This window comes from Schistocerca serialis, chromosome 3 (assembly GCF_023864345.2).
Source record: "Schistocerca serialis cubense isolate TAMUIC-IGC-003099 chromosome 3, iqSchSeri2.2, whole genome shotgun sequence".
NCBI lineage: Eukaryota > Metazoa > Arthropoda > Insecta > Orthoptera > Acrididae > Schistocerca > Schistocerca serialis.
In genome coordinates this window covers 808096744-808112815 of record NC_064640.1, presented here as the reverse complement: position 1 = coordinate 808112815, position 16072 = coordinate 808096744, and the positions used below count along the sequence as shown (strand labels likewise).

General features: G+C 39.3%; 1 protein-coding gene across 3 annotated transcripts in view; it reads left to right on the top strand.

Annotated features, from left to right (window-relative positions):
- Nucleotides 1-16072, top strand: part of LOC126470660 (protein ROP) — a 96737-nt gene that overhangs the window by 59779 nt on the left and 20886 nt on the right. For all 3 annotated transcript variants that reach the window (XR_007586273.1, XM_050098651.1, XM_050098650.1), the window contains exons 6-7: nt 11967-12182; nt 12348-12449. Coding sequence is in view for 2 of the 3 variants with exons in the window: in XM_050098651.1 (XP_049954608.1) it covers nt 11967-12182; nt 12348-12449 (318 nt within the window). In the remaining variant the exon portion in view is untranslated. The remainder of the gene's footprint in view (nt 1-11966; nt 12183-12347; nt 12450-16072) is intronic.

The window sequence follows — 16072 nt, the reverse complement described above, 5'->3', positions numbered from 1 at the left end:
GGAATACCCATTTCATTCATATTGTTACTGCCCTTGCTTTTAATTTAACAGAAGGTAGTTGTCACTTCTCTATATGCTAAGTCAGCCTATCCAACTTTTTTCCCTGTTCTTGCCGTGTATCTATATTACTAAATGACTATACCTGAACCTGGGGCACAGTACCAGTTATCAGTACCTTACAGTTTCAAGGGGCAACAAATATTTGATTTTTTAGTACTTCACACAATTATTGACCAAATATAAAACACTGTCCTAATCTACTCATTAAGAGGTATAATTATACCTTGAACTATTAACACAATAAGGCAAGTATGAAAGTTAGAAACTGTGTGTTTGTCTTTAGGCTGATAACTGACTGGGCTCTAATACCCAGACTTCTTTCATCCACTATTTGAGACTGAGAGCACTTAGGTACCTCCAATATACTTTAAACATAATTTCAAACCCTTACAAAACATTTTCTCACTGGAACCCCCTCACAAATTGATGAAATGGAAAAAAGTTCATCGCATACTACATTTTTGCTGTTCATGCAATCAAACTTCAGCATCATGCATGACATTTTAATTTATTACTTGTTTACCACTGACTTTGTTCGCAATGCAGTTTACAGACAGTAGTATGCACATATACTACTGAATGTGCCTGCAAAATTAAATCATTGTTAGACACACAGTTCAGGAGATATGATGTCATAAACATTTGAGATAGATGAAAAACTAGCGTTTGCTTATAATGGAGTGCAAAGTACTGACACTGTATTCATCCAGTGTTTCATAATGAGACTACTATCTATCTTTGAACATAATTTCAAACCTTCTGTAAACTGTGTCATGCTTACATGCTGAAAATCATATATTTAACACATTAACTCATTTGTAAAGTAATCAGGTGTTTGAAATTGTTTTATACATGGGAGTACAAATCTTTAAAGAATCGGGAGTTTACTGGTTTCATTCATAAATGACTTTTTGTGCTTATATCTGTAAAGTCATCTATGCTGATGGAGAAATACAAATCATGAGTAGCACAGACATTATTCCTTTACCCACAAAGCAAATGAAGAAAATCATCTTTATGTAACTGTTGCGAGCTGCAACACATAGTTTGAAAACTCCCACATTGTTCTATCCCACAGACTGAGTAATAAAATTGAAATTCTCCTTTTTTAATAGACCATCAATCTATCACAAAACATCAGCATTATTAAAGATAAGAAACCAAAAATGACAGCTGTTTAGTTAATACATAATTCTCGTTGATCCCACCTGTGACCATTCCATGTTTCTTCTCTTTGTATCTCCTTTCCTTACTCTCTTTTATTGCAGTGGTTAATGTTTTTACTAGACAAGGGCACTTATTTTAATGTAGCTTCTTCTAACATGTCAGAGGATCATAAAGTATGGACAGTGGAGGTGCCATGTGATGTGTGGTTGTAGAAAGTAACTATTTAGGTATATAAGTAAATTTAATTTCATATAAAACCAATTAAAATAAATTTAAAGGACCAAATAGTGGCTGGTAGCTGTATTCTCTCTCATCAAAAATGGTCATGGCATCTTGAAAAAATGAGTCAAGGAAAAATTTACTGGAAGGTGTTTCCTTCATGTGAAAAAAGGAAAGCTTTTTGGTGTGACTATTTCACCTATATTGAACTAGCTGTACTTAGATTTTGTGGACAGTTTTTCTCCTGTCAGTAGAGAGATACATTAGATTCATAATTATTGCTTTGATCATATGATACATAATGCTGAATTAAAGGAAGGTTTGGGGAAATAACTAATTTCCATTGCTACTTAATTTGTTGCATTATGTCTTGATGTGATACAGTGTACTTTGATACACACATGACTGCTTACTAATGAGAAACTACATCAACACCCTATGGTGGCAGTAATGTTAAGTCTCAAAGTAGACCTGTTGTGTGTGTGAATAGGAATATTTTAAATAGTAAGAATGATCTGGATTCTTTCGAAAGGAGAAAGGGCCAAACTCTGATGACCATCCAGATTTGTTTTCTTTGGTTGCCTTAAATCAGTTAGTAAAAGTGGGCGTGCTTACTTTGAAGAGAACACAGCCAATTTCTATATCAATCCTTGTCCTCTTTGAGTTGGTGCTCCTTCTCTGATTACTTTAGTGTTATCTGGACAATAAATCCTAATCCTACTCTAAGACACCTTATTGTGCTGATGTATGTAATTCTCAGAACAACAAACCAAGAGAGTTGCACAGTAATTAACACTCCGGTTGTGTCAGTGAAGAATGAAATTGAAGTTCTCTTTTTGCAATTGGTATGAAGATTTTCTTTGGTTTTCTTCAATTAATTCCAGAAAATAATGATTGATGCCTTCAAACTGGACAATGAGTAGGTTCATTTCCCTATCGTTATCCAGTCAGAGCGTGTGCTAAATTTTTTATGACGTACATGTTGAAGGGACATTAACCCGTAAACTTCCTTCTGTCACAAATACCTAGCTCAATTGATACTGCATGAATCCCCACAAAGTGCCTCCCTTGCTGGTATAGCAAGTTGCTTATAGCAGGATTAGCAGGATTTAGAATGAGTCGATAGATTATGGTCAGAATATGTTATAGGTTTGTTTCAACAACAAACACAGAAAAGGAACTGATAAAATATAAAATAAATGACATGGTCATTGGTCTGAAGACTGCTTTGATGCAGTTCTCCACTCTAATCTGTCCAGTTCAAACCTCTTCATCATTGCATGATTACTCCAGCTTACATCCATTTGAACCTGCTTGCTTTTGCCTCTCTGCAAATCTCATTCCCCCTCCCCTCCATTACAAAATTAACTATTCGTTAGTGCCTCAGGGTATGTCCTGTCAACCAGTCCCTCCTTTTAGTAAAGTTGTGCCATAAACGTTCTCCCAATACAATTCAGTGTCACCTTCATTAATTATCTGACCTACCCATGTGATTCTAAGTATTTTTCTGTGTAACTACATTTCAAAACCTATTACCTTCTTGTCTGAACTGTTTAGCATGCACATTTCCCCTCTGTACAAGGCTACTCTCTTGACAAATACCTTCAGAAAAGAATTTCTAACACTTTATATTCGATGTTAACAAATTCCTCTTTTTCATAAACACTTTTTTTGTCGTTGCCAGTCTGCATTTTATATTCTGCCTAATTCAGTGACGATGTTATTTTTTGCCTAAATAACAAAAAACTTGTCAGTTATTCATAGTATATCATATCTTCTTCAGTTCCTCACCATTGCCTGATTTGATGTGAATATGTTCCATTACCTTTGTTTTGCGTAGGTTTTTGCTCATCTTTTCAGATCATTGTCCATTCAGTTCGTCTATTACTCCAAATCCTTTGCCATCTATGTCAGAGTTAAAGTACAATTGACAAACCTCATTCTTTCAGAAGCAATCACCATAACTGTTAATACATTTACCCCACTGTGAGACAAGACGGGTAATGCCTTCTTGGAAAAATAATTGTGGCTGTCTACGAATCCATGATTATACCCACATATGCACTTTTTCGGAAGAAAATCGATGGCCATGGATGTTTTTCTTCAGGGCACCAAAAATACAGAAGCCTCATGAGAAGAGACTGGGACTGTATGGAAGATGTACAAAACATCTGCAGCAAAACATCTGCAGTGTGTTTAAAACAATTTTGGGAACATGTAGGTGGGCATTATCCTGCAACAGAATGATGCCATCCATCAACATTCCTGGGCATTTGGACTTAATGGTATGCAATCAGTTTTTGCTAAGTGTCCTCTTACCACTGTGCATTAACTGTGGCACCAGGGGGAGACAGTATTAGCACTTGAACTTGTCCCAGAGCTTGAGCTGTTTGTAGTCTCTTGCTGTAAGAGTTGTTTATGCCATTTGAACATAGGAAAATGAACACACTTGTACAATGCTATGTGCTAGCAATGTTTCATTACTCTCTCCTGCTCTTACATTGTTCTGTGGGAAGTGATCAGTGACTTATAGTCCTATGATCTGGATCACATTTGCCTGATCAAGCAATCTCCAAGAATTCTTCAAAAATAAAAGCTTCCCAAGAAAAAATAATATTGCTGCATAGCCAACAGTGTTAAACAATGATAACACTATCCTGAAATAGGCAGATTGTATTACCAAGATAATCAGCCATACCACTGACACACCCATCCTGCAGTCGTCAGCTCAGCTCTGAATGCAACATGTTCTGTAGTGGAGTGAAGACTGCTGCTCTCGAATCAGGTGGACAGCTGTATGTAAATTCAAATGACAGACAGCTACAGGGAACATCACTGTGTTTTGGACTAACTATGATGTAATGCTACAAAAGTATCAAGAGTACAAGTGAATGTGGAGGTGAAATTTCTTTAATGTCATAAACCATTTCAGTAAGAGGACAGTTCCATAACATTTGTAGTATTTCAGGGAGTTGTAAGTCCACATAGTTTCTGCAGTAATTTGAATGGATGGCTCCAGACCAGTCATATCGACATACCCCAATCATTAAAAAATTTCACGAGTGTTATTGCCATCATCTTTGATGATCCAATTTTCCAGTGACTTGCTGAGAAGGGCAGTTGTGACTTCTGTGTGACCGTCAGTGAAAAGCATACAGTTTTACTTTCTCCATAAGGGAGCTGGTTTAGGCACTGTTTGCTCATGACCTATCACTTTGTCATGTAGGATCTGTTGTTGCATCCAGTGGTGCCTCCCAGGAATGAAGGTAATAAACCCTTCATTTTATCAGTTTCATTTGGGTGACATTACAGTGTTGCTAATTGTGTGGCAGTGGTATTTTAAATACCTTACATGAGAAGGGCCACTTTTCTGAGCAGCTGTCAGTGTTGATTTCATGTGGTAAATAGGAGAGAGGTTGGGGTGGCTGCTAAACTGCAACATTACCTGGGTCTACGGCAGGGTGCCCATTGAAGTGACATGGTAGTGATTTGGCATGTGGCATGTTACAAGGGTAACAGCTGTTGATGGAACATGCACAGTCCAGTAGAGCAGTGGCCACCAGACTGATGCAATGAAACTGAGTTTTGTGCCATGTCACGTTGTTGTCAGGTGACTGGTGTGCGCAACTTTTGCAGTACACCATGTCTGTGCCAGTGACTATTTACGAATGTTTCTGCACTCGGAAAACGAAAGATGGTCCTGAGTTCAGTATTAATTTTCATGGTCTTCTGGAGAAATGCCTATGTATTTATGATTACAGTCGCATGGTGGAAGCAACAGATATGCTCAAGATAGGTTGGGAAAGGATTACAAGTGTTAGATCAGAGAAAAGTTCAGTAATTTAAATTAATTTATTTTTAGAAGAGGAAGAATATAAAGAGCTAAATGGAAATATGTAATAGGGTTTGCTATAGAAGTCTGAAAATCTGTCTACTGATTTGCTGAATATAATGCAAATTAGATTTTTTGGGTACATAGCTGCATACATACATAATTTTGCAAAGACAATGCTCTACTTGGACTAAGAAGTAAACTACAGATGTGATTTCTCAGCTCCATGGCATTTGTATGTCTCTGTTAGTTCTCTAGTTTTTCTCAGAGTCCCAACAGGGTGGTGCGCGTGTGTGCCCACACACACACACACACACACACACACACACACAGAGAGAGAGAGAGAGAGAGAGAGAGAGAGAGCGCTTGAACCGCCATGTCAGTTTTGTTCACGTCACAGTTTATTGAAGTACACAACATCCAGAACTTGAATTGTGAAGAGCTGCTTTCCTGAAGTAATGTATAATTAAATATGCACCTTTCATTATACAGTTGTCTATTTGTAAATCTCATTGTGTGTTTTGTGAGAGCAAAAGCTTTACCCATAGCAAAATAATGAGATTTTTCAGTCTTCTTGCAACAAAGGTGTAGGTTCTGGAAGCAGGGTGTCACCCCCCCCCCCCCCCACCCCCCCCAAACAGTGTTCTACCAAAAGAATTCGCTTTTTGTACTCTTCCATCACTGTTGTGACCATACTCCCAAACATAAAGATCAACGGTTAACAAGACTGTGGAAGGAAATCCTCTGCCATTATTAAATGTTGATCCATGTGTAGCAGGAGCCCTAACTCTGATGTGCTTTCTGTCTAACCTATTGATAAGGTTCAGAAGGTTCCACAGTTCTCAGTAATGACCAGCCATTTTCTTCCAGATTTCTTGAGTTGGTGTTGGTAAATATTCAGGTTGCAGGTGTTCCATGAAGGTGTTTGACAATTCAGCCACAGTTCTTAGAATGATATGTCCTCAGACATAAATGAAAAGAGAGATATATATTAAACTTTAAACAATTTTAAGCACTATGTTCACTGTAGTACACCATTAAGAAGGTACCCATCAATGTCTGTTAGACTTCTATTGACTAAAGTCAAAACTCCTTTGTCGTCGGAGACAGTGTTACATTACTAACAGCGCATCACTTCCATTGGCGTTGAGTTACGTGCATGTCAGACCATTGTCTTGTTATCTATCTGCTACACCACATGTCAAGGTTGGCTCACTATGTCGGTGTGTGTCCTCCCTAAGAATCCATATGAACATCACTTTCCATGTCAGCTCAGAAGGTATCACTACACCATTAGTAATCTAACCCCGATGAAGTTGACTGTAAAATATGTGTTCTTAGTAAGTTATTTATCTTAATTTCACTCCAGAGGCCTGTTGTTGTATTTTGACACAATATACTTAACAGCTGTATGAATCTGGCTTAGAGCTGCATTTGCATCTTTATACAGTCCTTCCTGTCCTCACACTACTTCAGTGATGGGTACCTTCTTAATGGTGTACTACAGTGAACATAGTGCTTTAAATTGTTTAGAGTTTAATATATATCTCTCTTTTCATTTATGTCTGAGGACAGATGCATTGTTGGATCCTTTTAAATAGAAGTTTCTTCTCAGAATAGTGCTTAAAGTACAATGTTTTTTTTGGCTATTAATTCGCTATATCTACTGTAAATGGTTTGCTTCAGTGGCCTTTAATCACACACTTCTTCTCAATTTTTTTTTTATCCTTGCAGCAAACACATGCCTGTTGCAGGTTTATGCCAACATTTTAAAGTAACTGTGCTTTTACTGGGCTTAGCTTTTGATGACTAACTTACTCAGCTGCTATAACCGAGGATCAAGATTTCAGAGTACTTCGTATTTTGTAGTGTGATAGTCATGAGGCTTGGGGAACTTCAAGTAATTCTCTCTTCCACAAATACTTGTGCTTCTACAGCCAAGGTTACTGAAGGCCTTGCTGTTGTGTGCACAGACCAACATACACTGCTGGAGTGTGGTGGAGAAAAAGAAATACTCTTGTAAAGACATCAGTTTCGATCTGATGATGGTGTGTGCCACCTGGGGGATAGACGTACTGATAATGGTATCACTGTCATCTGCCAACAGATAGTGTAGTGGCATAGCTACCAGATTGCCATTTGTGTCTACCCTTTAATAGGGAATGTTGACAGCCAGAAGGCTTGTTATGGTGCGAACCTGTGAGGCAAACAGGCAACCGTGTCAGAGAGAGACACTCTTACTTCGTGCAGCCAACTGAGCAAGATTGAAAGGGGTGAAATTGTGGCCTTCCAAATGGTGACATGATACTTCTGGAGAATTACAATACAAGTTGGATTTGCTTCGTTAGTTGTGCAATGATGCTGGTATCATTGGTCACCTGAACATTCTCACACCTGTAGCTGAGACTCTGGATGTCCACACTTCACACACACCTGCTAGGATTGTCGTATTGTAATGGCAGCAGAAGCAGATTATACAGCTACTACAGCAAAGATAAGAGGGCTTGGGAGCTGAGATGTGTCAAGTTGAACTGTTGTGAACCAGTTATTAGCAGTGAGTCTAAGAGCATGCACATATCTAATCTGTCTTCCACTCACGCTATAGAATCAATATGCATGACTAAAGTGGTGCTGTCAGAGGATCACTTGGAAGATGGAATAATATGCCATGATCTTGAGCAGTGAAAGTAGATTCTGCCTGCATGCAAGTGATGGTCATGTGCCCATAAGATGTAGACCTGCTGAGTGTTGTAGCCATAGAGTGCATTTGTTTGACACACTGCCCCCATTCCTGGGCTTGTGGTCTGTGGTGCCAGAAGCTAAAACTTTCTATGTGCAAAAGGTTGTTAAACCTGTTCTTTTGTAATTCTTGCAATAGGAATGTGATGCATTGTACCAACAGGATAGTGTTTGCAGCACTGTCTTTGGACTTGTCTCCAATTGAGTGTGTGTGGGGTATAATGGGATGAGAAGTGGCTTGTGTGACTCATCAACTAACTACTCTTACAGAACTACATGAATAGGTTGAGCAGGTGTGGCATAAATCTTCCAGGATAGTATTTGCCATCTGTACGATTGACTGGATGGCTGCCAGTGCTTGTATTGCTGCCTGTGGAGGCGACACCATATACTAATACTAGTACTTCAGAATGCATCAATACCTGGTACCTCAGAACCGCGTGTGCTATTGATCTATAAATTTAATCATTTCCTGTACCCCATATGCACTGTTGCAACAAGTCTTGAGTGGATTGGAAACATATAAAAGGGTATTATTTTTTTTATCTGGCAGTGTATTATAATCATTATTGAAACACCTGCTGGTCAGAACAGGTAATTAGGATTGTTGAAAGGGCCAAATAAGGTTGGTTTCAGTTTCACCTTTTAATTGTAATTTCTTGTAATTTAACATTTACAACCAATGTGGCACATAGCCGAACCTTTACCAAATGCAACTCTTTCATGACTGAAGGCCTCCAAACAAGAAATCTTAAAAATCAGCATGATAAAAAACCAATTAAAAAGCAAATAAAATAATTAAAAAACATTTATCACAGCTAGGTGGAAAACCTCAAGGCAAAGCAGATAGAACAAACATATGCAAGGTGCAATACAAATGACTGAAGGCCACAATTAAATTTCAAAATTTTAAAATATATTACCATAATCTTTAAAGGCAGAAGGCTGCAATGTTTAAGCTTGAAAGAAAATTTTAAGAATAAAGTTGCAAGGCTAAAAGCCCACCATTAATTTTGCAAAATTTAAAAAAAAGGAAATATATCCATAAGCCTTAAATTTTAAGTAGCTGAAAACAAATAATTGAACACTGGTGAGAAAGACATTAAAGACAATGGCACTTAGAAGCCTCCAGGGAGTTCGTTCTGCCCTTGTTAACTTACGTTAGAGAGGTGGTGAGCCCAACTGCACTTGATCCATTGGAGCCCGACCAGGGGACAGCCACGGACCGACCGACATGATGACTTGCTTCCCATCAATCAGTAGATGAAAACTCAAACACAAAAGGATACAAACATGATAATCCACAATGAAGTATGTATTAGCTGTCAAAATTGCACACCATGTTGGACAGCAACAACAGGTGAGGAAAGGACACTGCCTGAAATTACGTTAGTGGCCAGGGCAGGTAACCGGAACACTAATGGTCACAAGGTAGAAAATTCCGCTGGTACACTTGAATTTGAAATACGGTAATATAGTTAACTTCACTCAAAAGAATACTGCCTGAATTGACGTCAGTGCCCAGGGCAGTTAACCAGAACACTAATGGCAACAAGGCAGAAAATTCTGCTGGTGCACTCGAATTGTAGTCAACCAAAACAGTTAATTCCACCGCATGGCAGCTAAATTTCAGCAATAGAAACACTTGGTGTTGCTCGCAAGAAAACCTCCCCAACAGCAAACCACCAAAATGAACTACCACAACATGAATGGACGTGGTGTGGGTAGTTGAAACCACTAGTCAACTTTCACGTCCTGGGTCGGTGAACCATGAAGCTCATAGTGATTGGACAGCTCCACACACGCTCTGACACTGCACAGGGGCCACCAGTGGACCCAGCCGACTGCACCACGTGGAGATAACTTCGCTGGTCTGTAGCAACCGACCGACTACCCTTATAAGGGCAGTCGTCAGTGGAAATAATGTAAACTACACACACAACCTGACACACACTCGCACAAAGACCTGAACGATATCCAGCAGTAACTAAACACACAGGAAGACAAATCGGAAGTCTGTGTGCGTGCGCGCGCGCGCCCACACACACACACACACACACACACACACACACACACACACACACACACAGAGAGAGAGAGAGAGAGAGAGAGAGAGAGAGAGAGAGAGAGAATGACGACGACGACTCATGAACCATCAGCGAGCCAAAATGGGTCTTCTGGTTGGACGACTGACCGACGATCCACCAAGACCATGTCATGGCTCAAATGATGTGTGGCAGCAATGGTCGGGTGAGCCATATTGACGCAGACCTCACTGCTGCTCCAAGCCGACTGCACTAGTGCCGCATTGCAACTCCTCGACTGGCAGGCCCGGACTGCGTTCCAAACATGTTCCAACTGACTGGCAGACCCAAACTTGAAACCCGAACTCCCCAACGACAGTCAACGAGCAGGAAGTAATAGCAGTCAAGCAACAGTACTACGAGAGGGGATATATCGATACGTGCTGCTAGCACCGGTCATGGTCAGGCTGAGCAGCAACTCGGTGACAGTAGTAATTTAAATTAATGTAGTGAGGTGGAAGTACGTTAAAAACAGGGTGTAAAATACATGATGGCAGGAACACGAGTCACGCATGGCTCAGTTATCAATAATAAAGTTTCCACAGTCAGTGGCGGTCTCAACCAGGGTATCCGAGCCAGGCGGCAATTTCGGGGGTTGGGGGCAAATTCATATTCTTGAGGAAAAAACCTTGTTTCACAAAGAACCTAGCATCCAGCGCACGTCGATCTATCGATTATTCGTATGATTTTGAAATGCACCCTTGCTGTTTTTGGAAATTTTTGAACACATTCTAAGTTGATTTCTGAATGAATTTGAAGTTGATTTTTGAATGCATGGACAGAGTACGTTATGTCTCTGCCAGGGAATCCTCGTTGCATCTGGAAACGAACTTTCCTGAAGATAAAACGGGACGGAAGCTTAGCTTCTCTTGTAGCTTATTAATCTGAGAAAGAAATATTATACGTGAAATGTATATTAACTTAAACCATTGACTTTTCCTGTTGATAGAATTTGAATTTATACTTTCGTAATAAGAAAATACGCAGTGTACATGTTGCTGCACATAAAAGATCTTCCCAAAACGTGTTTTACCCCCCCCCCCCCCCCCCCTTCCCTCCCTTCAAGTTTCATTTTCTAAAGCGCCGATAAATTCAGCGCTGCTGTATGAAACCATATCCATTCAAAGGATTGATAAGTTTTACAGTTCCGACGGAAAGAATACAGTCACTTAACACGGAAAAATTGTTTTTTCACCTGGGAGAAAATGTATTTTTAACTGGGAGATCTGGGAATTCTTTTTCCTTGTCTGCATATATACCCTGATAAAGCAATGCCATCATACTCTAATTTGGAGAACCTTCCCCTGCCACAAATAATGATTACTGTATTAGTTATTGTGTGAGGCATTTTAAGAGTGTAACTTACAAATTTTAATGAGGGGATAACCATTAATTTAAGCACATACTATCCTTCCATTTTATAGGAAAGCAAAGTGTGATATATCTTTCAAAATTTAGCGCATTGCAGAGCAGTGAGCTCATAAATTTGTAGTCCTGTGGTCAGCTTGGTGCCTTTTTCTTCTGCTATTGTTTAGTCATTTTTCTCAGGATGTTCCCCTACAATGTATGTGTTAATTAATGATTGTACTGTTTCAGTGCACACATTAATGTATTTTACAAAATGATTGTAATATCATTATGGTGAAAATTTCAGTTGAAATAAACTGTTGGCTCACGTAAATTATCTTCTAATATTACCTGAAGTGACCATAAGTTCCTTATGTTCCAGCCTAGTCTTAAATTTGTTCGGCATTGTTTGTAGATAGGTTCACAGAAGTTTGATTTCCATTTTTAACTTGCTCCTGTCTAATAAGATAGATGTTCTGTTTTTAGAAATTTCATTTTAATGATTATCTTTTTTCCAGTGATTTTGACAAGAATGTTGAATTAGCCCAACTAGTTCAACAGAAATTAGATGCATATAAGGCAGATGAACCTACAATGGGTGAAGGACCAGAAAAAGCTCGTTCCCAGCTTTTGATTTTGGATAGAGGATTCGACTGTGTCTCACCATTACTTCATGAACTAACACTGCAAGCAATGGCATATGATTTACTACCAATAGAAAATGATGTCTATAAGTAAGTTATTTTGTCATACAGCTGTATTCACAGCCTCTGCCCCCTTCTTCCTGAGTGTATTATTCTCTCTTTGAATTTGATACAAATTCACAAATGTAACATATTTTAAGTTATCTCTGTAAATATATACTCCTCCATACTGAATCTTTGATTTCTGTGGTCTAGGTATGAAGCAACAGCAGGGGCACCAGAAAAAGAGGTGCTGCTGGATGAAAATGATGAATTGTGGGTTGAGCTCAGACATCAACACATTGCTGTTGTTTCACAGTAAGTATTAGTTTTTGTTTCCTAAAATCTGAAAATAAAGTGCAAATTTGTGTTTACACTGCCTCCTTTGTCTCTTTCATTTGACAAGCTTGTGCCAGATCTTGCACTCTTCAGTGAACTATCACATTATACATTGGATATGGGTTTTGTGAATCTGGGGTTCCTGTACTGAGATCTGGGAATGCTGCCTCACACCACTAGTCCTTGGGCATGCCTTAGTGGCCATCATATGGTTCAGCAGTTGAACATTGTGTGCAACAAGGAAGTTGGTATAACCTGGATGAGAAGTATAGTACAAACCTCTACAAAAAAAAAGCCCTGAAAAAGTTTGCTATGTATCACTGCAGTGGATAGTTGTTCATGCAAAACAGTTCTTAGTAAGCAACCTATGGAGCACGTGTTACACGTTAATATTACAACTAGGATTTCCATATAATGCAGGGATCCGTCTGATGTATAATCTTCATTTCACTAGATTTTAATGTGATGCATTACTCAGAAACATGCAGTAATTTGTGTGGTCTATGGACAATTTTACAGCCATGCAACCGAAAGGTATTCAGGTAATTGTGCTCAAAGAATGATGTCTCATAACACTTACAGCACAGTGACTATATGCCATATGGGCACGTGCAACCAGGTGTTGCTGAAGGCATCCATATCCCTTATAGATAAGTGTACCTACAACCTGAGGGCAACAGTTACTTTGTCTTTTAATGTGCAGACTGTTCCTTTTTCTGCTGCCAGAGGGCTGCACTTACTGGGTATGTCACTTCAGTGGAGATTTAGTGAGCTACAAAGTAGCTTCAGTAGTTAACACATAGTTGTGTACAAAAGTAGAAATGGTACTGTGAAGGCTGTCAGACCTTGAATATTTTGTATGGACATTAAAGATCACCAATAGGAGATAGAGGTGATTCATACTGTCCAGGCTTAAGTACAAGTGATAATTCATGTACATGTATTTTGGTTATCTGTGTAGTGAGTCTTTTATTTCTGTGTTTAGTAGTGGAAGCAGTGTTGACAACTTCATTTCCCTTTGTGTCTTCAGAGTACTTACACCAATATTCTTTCTCTGTTTAGACAACAGACTAGACCTTCGGTTACAATCTGTAGTAAGTGGTTGTGTACATAATTCCAAGGAAAGTGAGCAAGACTGGACTAGATGACCAGCCACAACTGCCAGTGTTCCATGTGGAAGTGGTTATAACTTCAGAATTTTTTCTCCCCAGTGAATAATGTATTTTAGTCATATCTTTGATTGCATCATATGAGATATAAAATGTTAAACAAAAGACAATCTTAAAAGGAACTGTGAATGGCATAAGTTGCCTGCAGTGGAAATACACTGCCTGCCAAAATATAGTGAAGCACTCAGAAGACATGGTCAGATATTAATTTAACTCTGTACATGTACACATCATCAGTGAGTGTGTAAAAGATTATTCATTGTTATAGGTAGAATGGCCAACTAAGTTCTGTAGTGCGGTTAGTGTTCAGTGTTTTTACCAGACCTGATAGTGTGTATAAGCTGCATGAACAGTGTCAGATGTTGAGTGATCTCTAGGAAGAACAGAGATGCCACTTACTCCAGAGAGGCAGCAGTGCCAGTATCTAATAGAATTTGAATGGGGCCTCATTGTGGGGCTCTCTTTGGCTGGCAGATGGGATCGTGCAGAATGCTTATTTGTGAGGCATTTGGATGTGACACTGACCTAATGTCGGACTGCATGCAGATGTGAGGGCAGTCATAGTCGTCATTAAGTTACAGTCAACTGTGTCTTCACCACAAGGAAGGATTGCCATATTGACCACCAGACAAATTGTAACTCCTGCGTCTGCCATCTGAAAACAAGTAATTGACTCGCTGCAACATTGTTTCATCCTGCACAGTTGGTTGGAGACTAGCAGCAGTCACATTAGGGAATTACTACCTCATGTAAAGGCTGCTATTAACAAAAACAAACGCCTGCATATTGAGTGTCGTCATGACTGAGAAGCATGGACTGCTGAAGAATGTAGTCACATTGTTCAGTGATTAAGTGAATCATCATCAGTTGTTGAAACCAAATAAGTCTTTTTTTTACATTTTTCAGGAGAAACAAAAAACTGAATACTGCCATATGTATTACTGCTACATTACTGGAATTTTTCAGAACTGAAAGTGACTTCATTCTGGAAAAGAGCAGCATCTGTTGAAATGAAACAAGTCAGGCACTTACTTGGTTTCAACAATATACAGCGTGAAGTGAACCACCTTTTCTACCATTTGTATGAGCATGACATGTTTCATATCGACACCGAATTATAGGCTATACTCTTAAATGTACTATTCAGTGAAAAAGCGAAAATTGAAAATTTTGACTTATTTGGTTTCAACAATTTGTGATTCAGTTGTGGTTCTGCACCACCACAGATGACAGTCGGTAAATATGGCAGTGGGAGAGGTCCCATTCTTGCAGTGTTTTGGAGAGGCGCAGCTGTGCTTTTCATGGCATCATCGTGTGGGGACCCATTGAGTAAGACTTTCAGCCATGGCTGGTTGTGGCTGAGGGAACTAAACGACTAAGTGGTATGTTACATACATCCTGTGTCTTCGTGTGTTTTCTCATGTGATAGTATTGTGGTGCCATTTTTCAACTGCACAATGCTTGTTCAAACATGGCATGTGCCTTTACACACACACACACACACACACACACACACACACACACACACACACAGAGAGAGAGAGAGAGAGAGAGAGAGAGAGAGAGAGAGAGAGAGAGAGAGCACGCTTATCACATTTATGTATTTTCCCGCATCATTTGAAACAATCAAGAACTATGTGATTCCACAATGAAGTACGAAGAGAGAAGCCTACAGTGTTAAGTGTCCTTAATAGAGGGAAACATTCCACGTGGGAAAAATATATCTAAAAACAAAGATGATGTGACTTACCAAACGAAAGCTCTGGCACATCGATAGACACACAAACAAACACAAATATACACACAAAATTCTAGCTTTCGCAACCAACGGTTGCTTCGTCAGGAAAGAGGGAAGGAGAGGGAAAGACGAAAGGATGTGGGTTTTAAAGGAGAGGGTAAGGAGTCATTCCAATCCCGGGAGCGGAAAGACTTACCCTAGGAGGAAAAAAGGACGGGTATACACTCGCGCGCACACACACACATATCCATCCACACATATACAGACACAAGCAGTCTGCTTGTGTCTGTATATGTGTGGATGGATATGTGTGTGTGTGCGCGAGTGTATACCCGTCCTTTTTTCCCCCTAAGGTAAGTCTTTCCGCTCCCGGGATTGGAATGACTCCTTACTCAAAATTTAAACAAAGTTTGTCTAACTTCATCAAAGTCAGTGATATTTTCAAGTTTTTTGAAACTGAACCATAAATTGTTTTGTGACACAGTTCACTTTGCTATCTGTCCAACAGAGCACTGTTAATCCATGTCATTGCATTCCAGTTAATCTGTCAAAATTAATTACAAATTACACATAGAACAAAGCACATAACACAATCTACACTCTCGATGAAGTATGTACATCCACTCTAACGGAGGTTTGGGAAGAGACCGACTACAACAATGCCACATGCAGCAATAATGTACCTATTGACAATA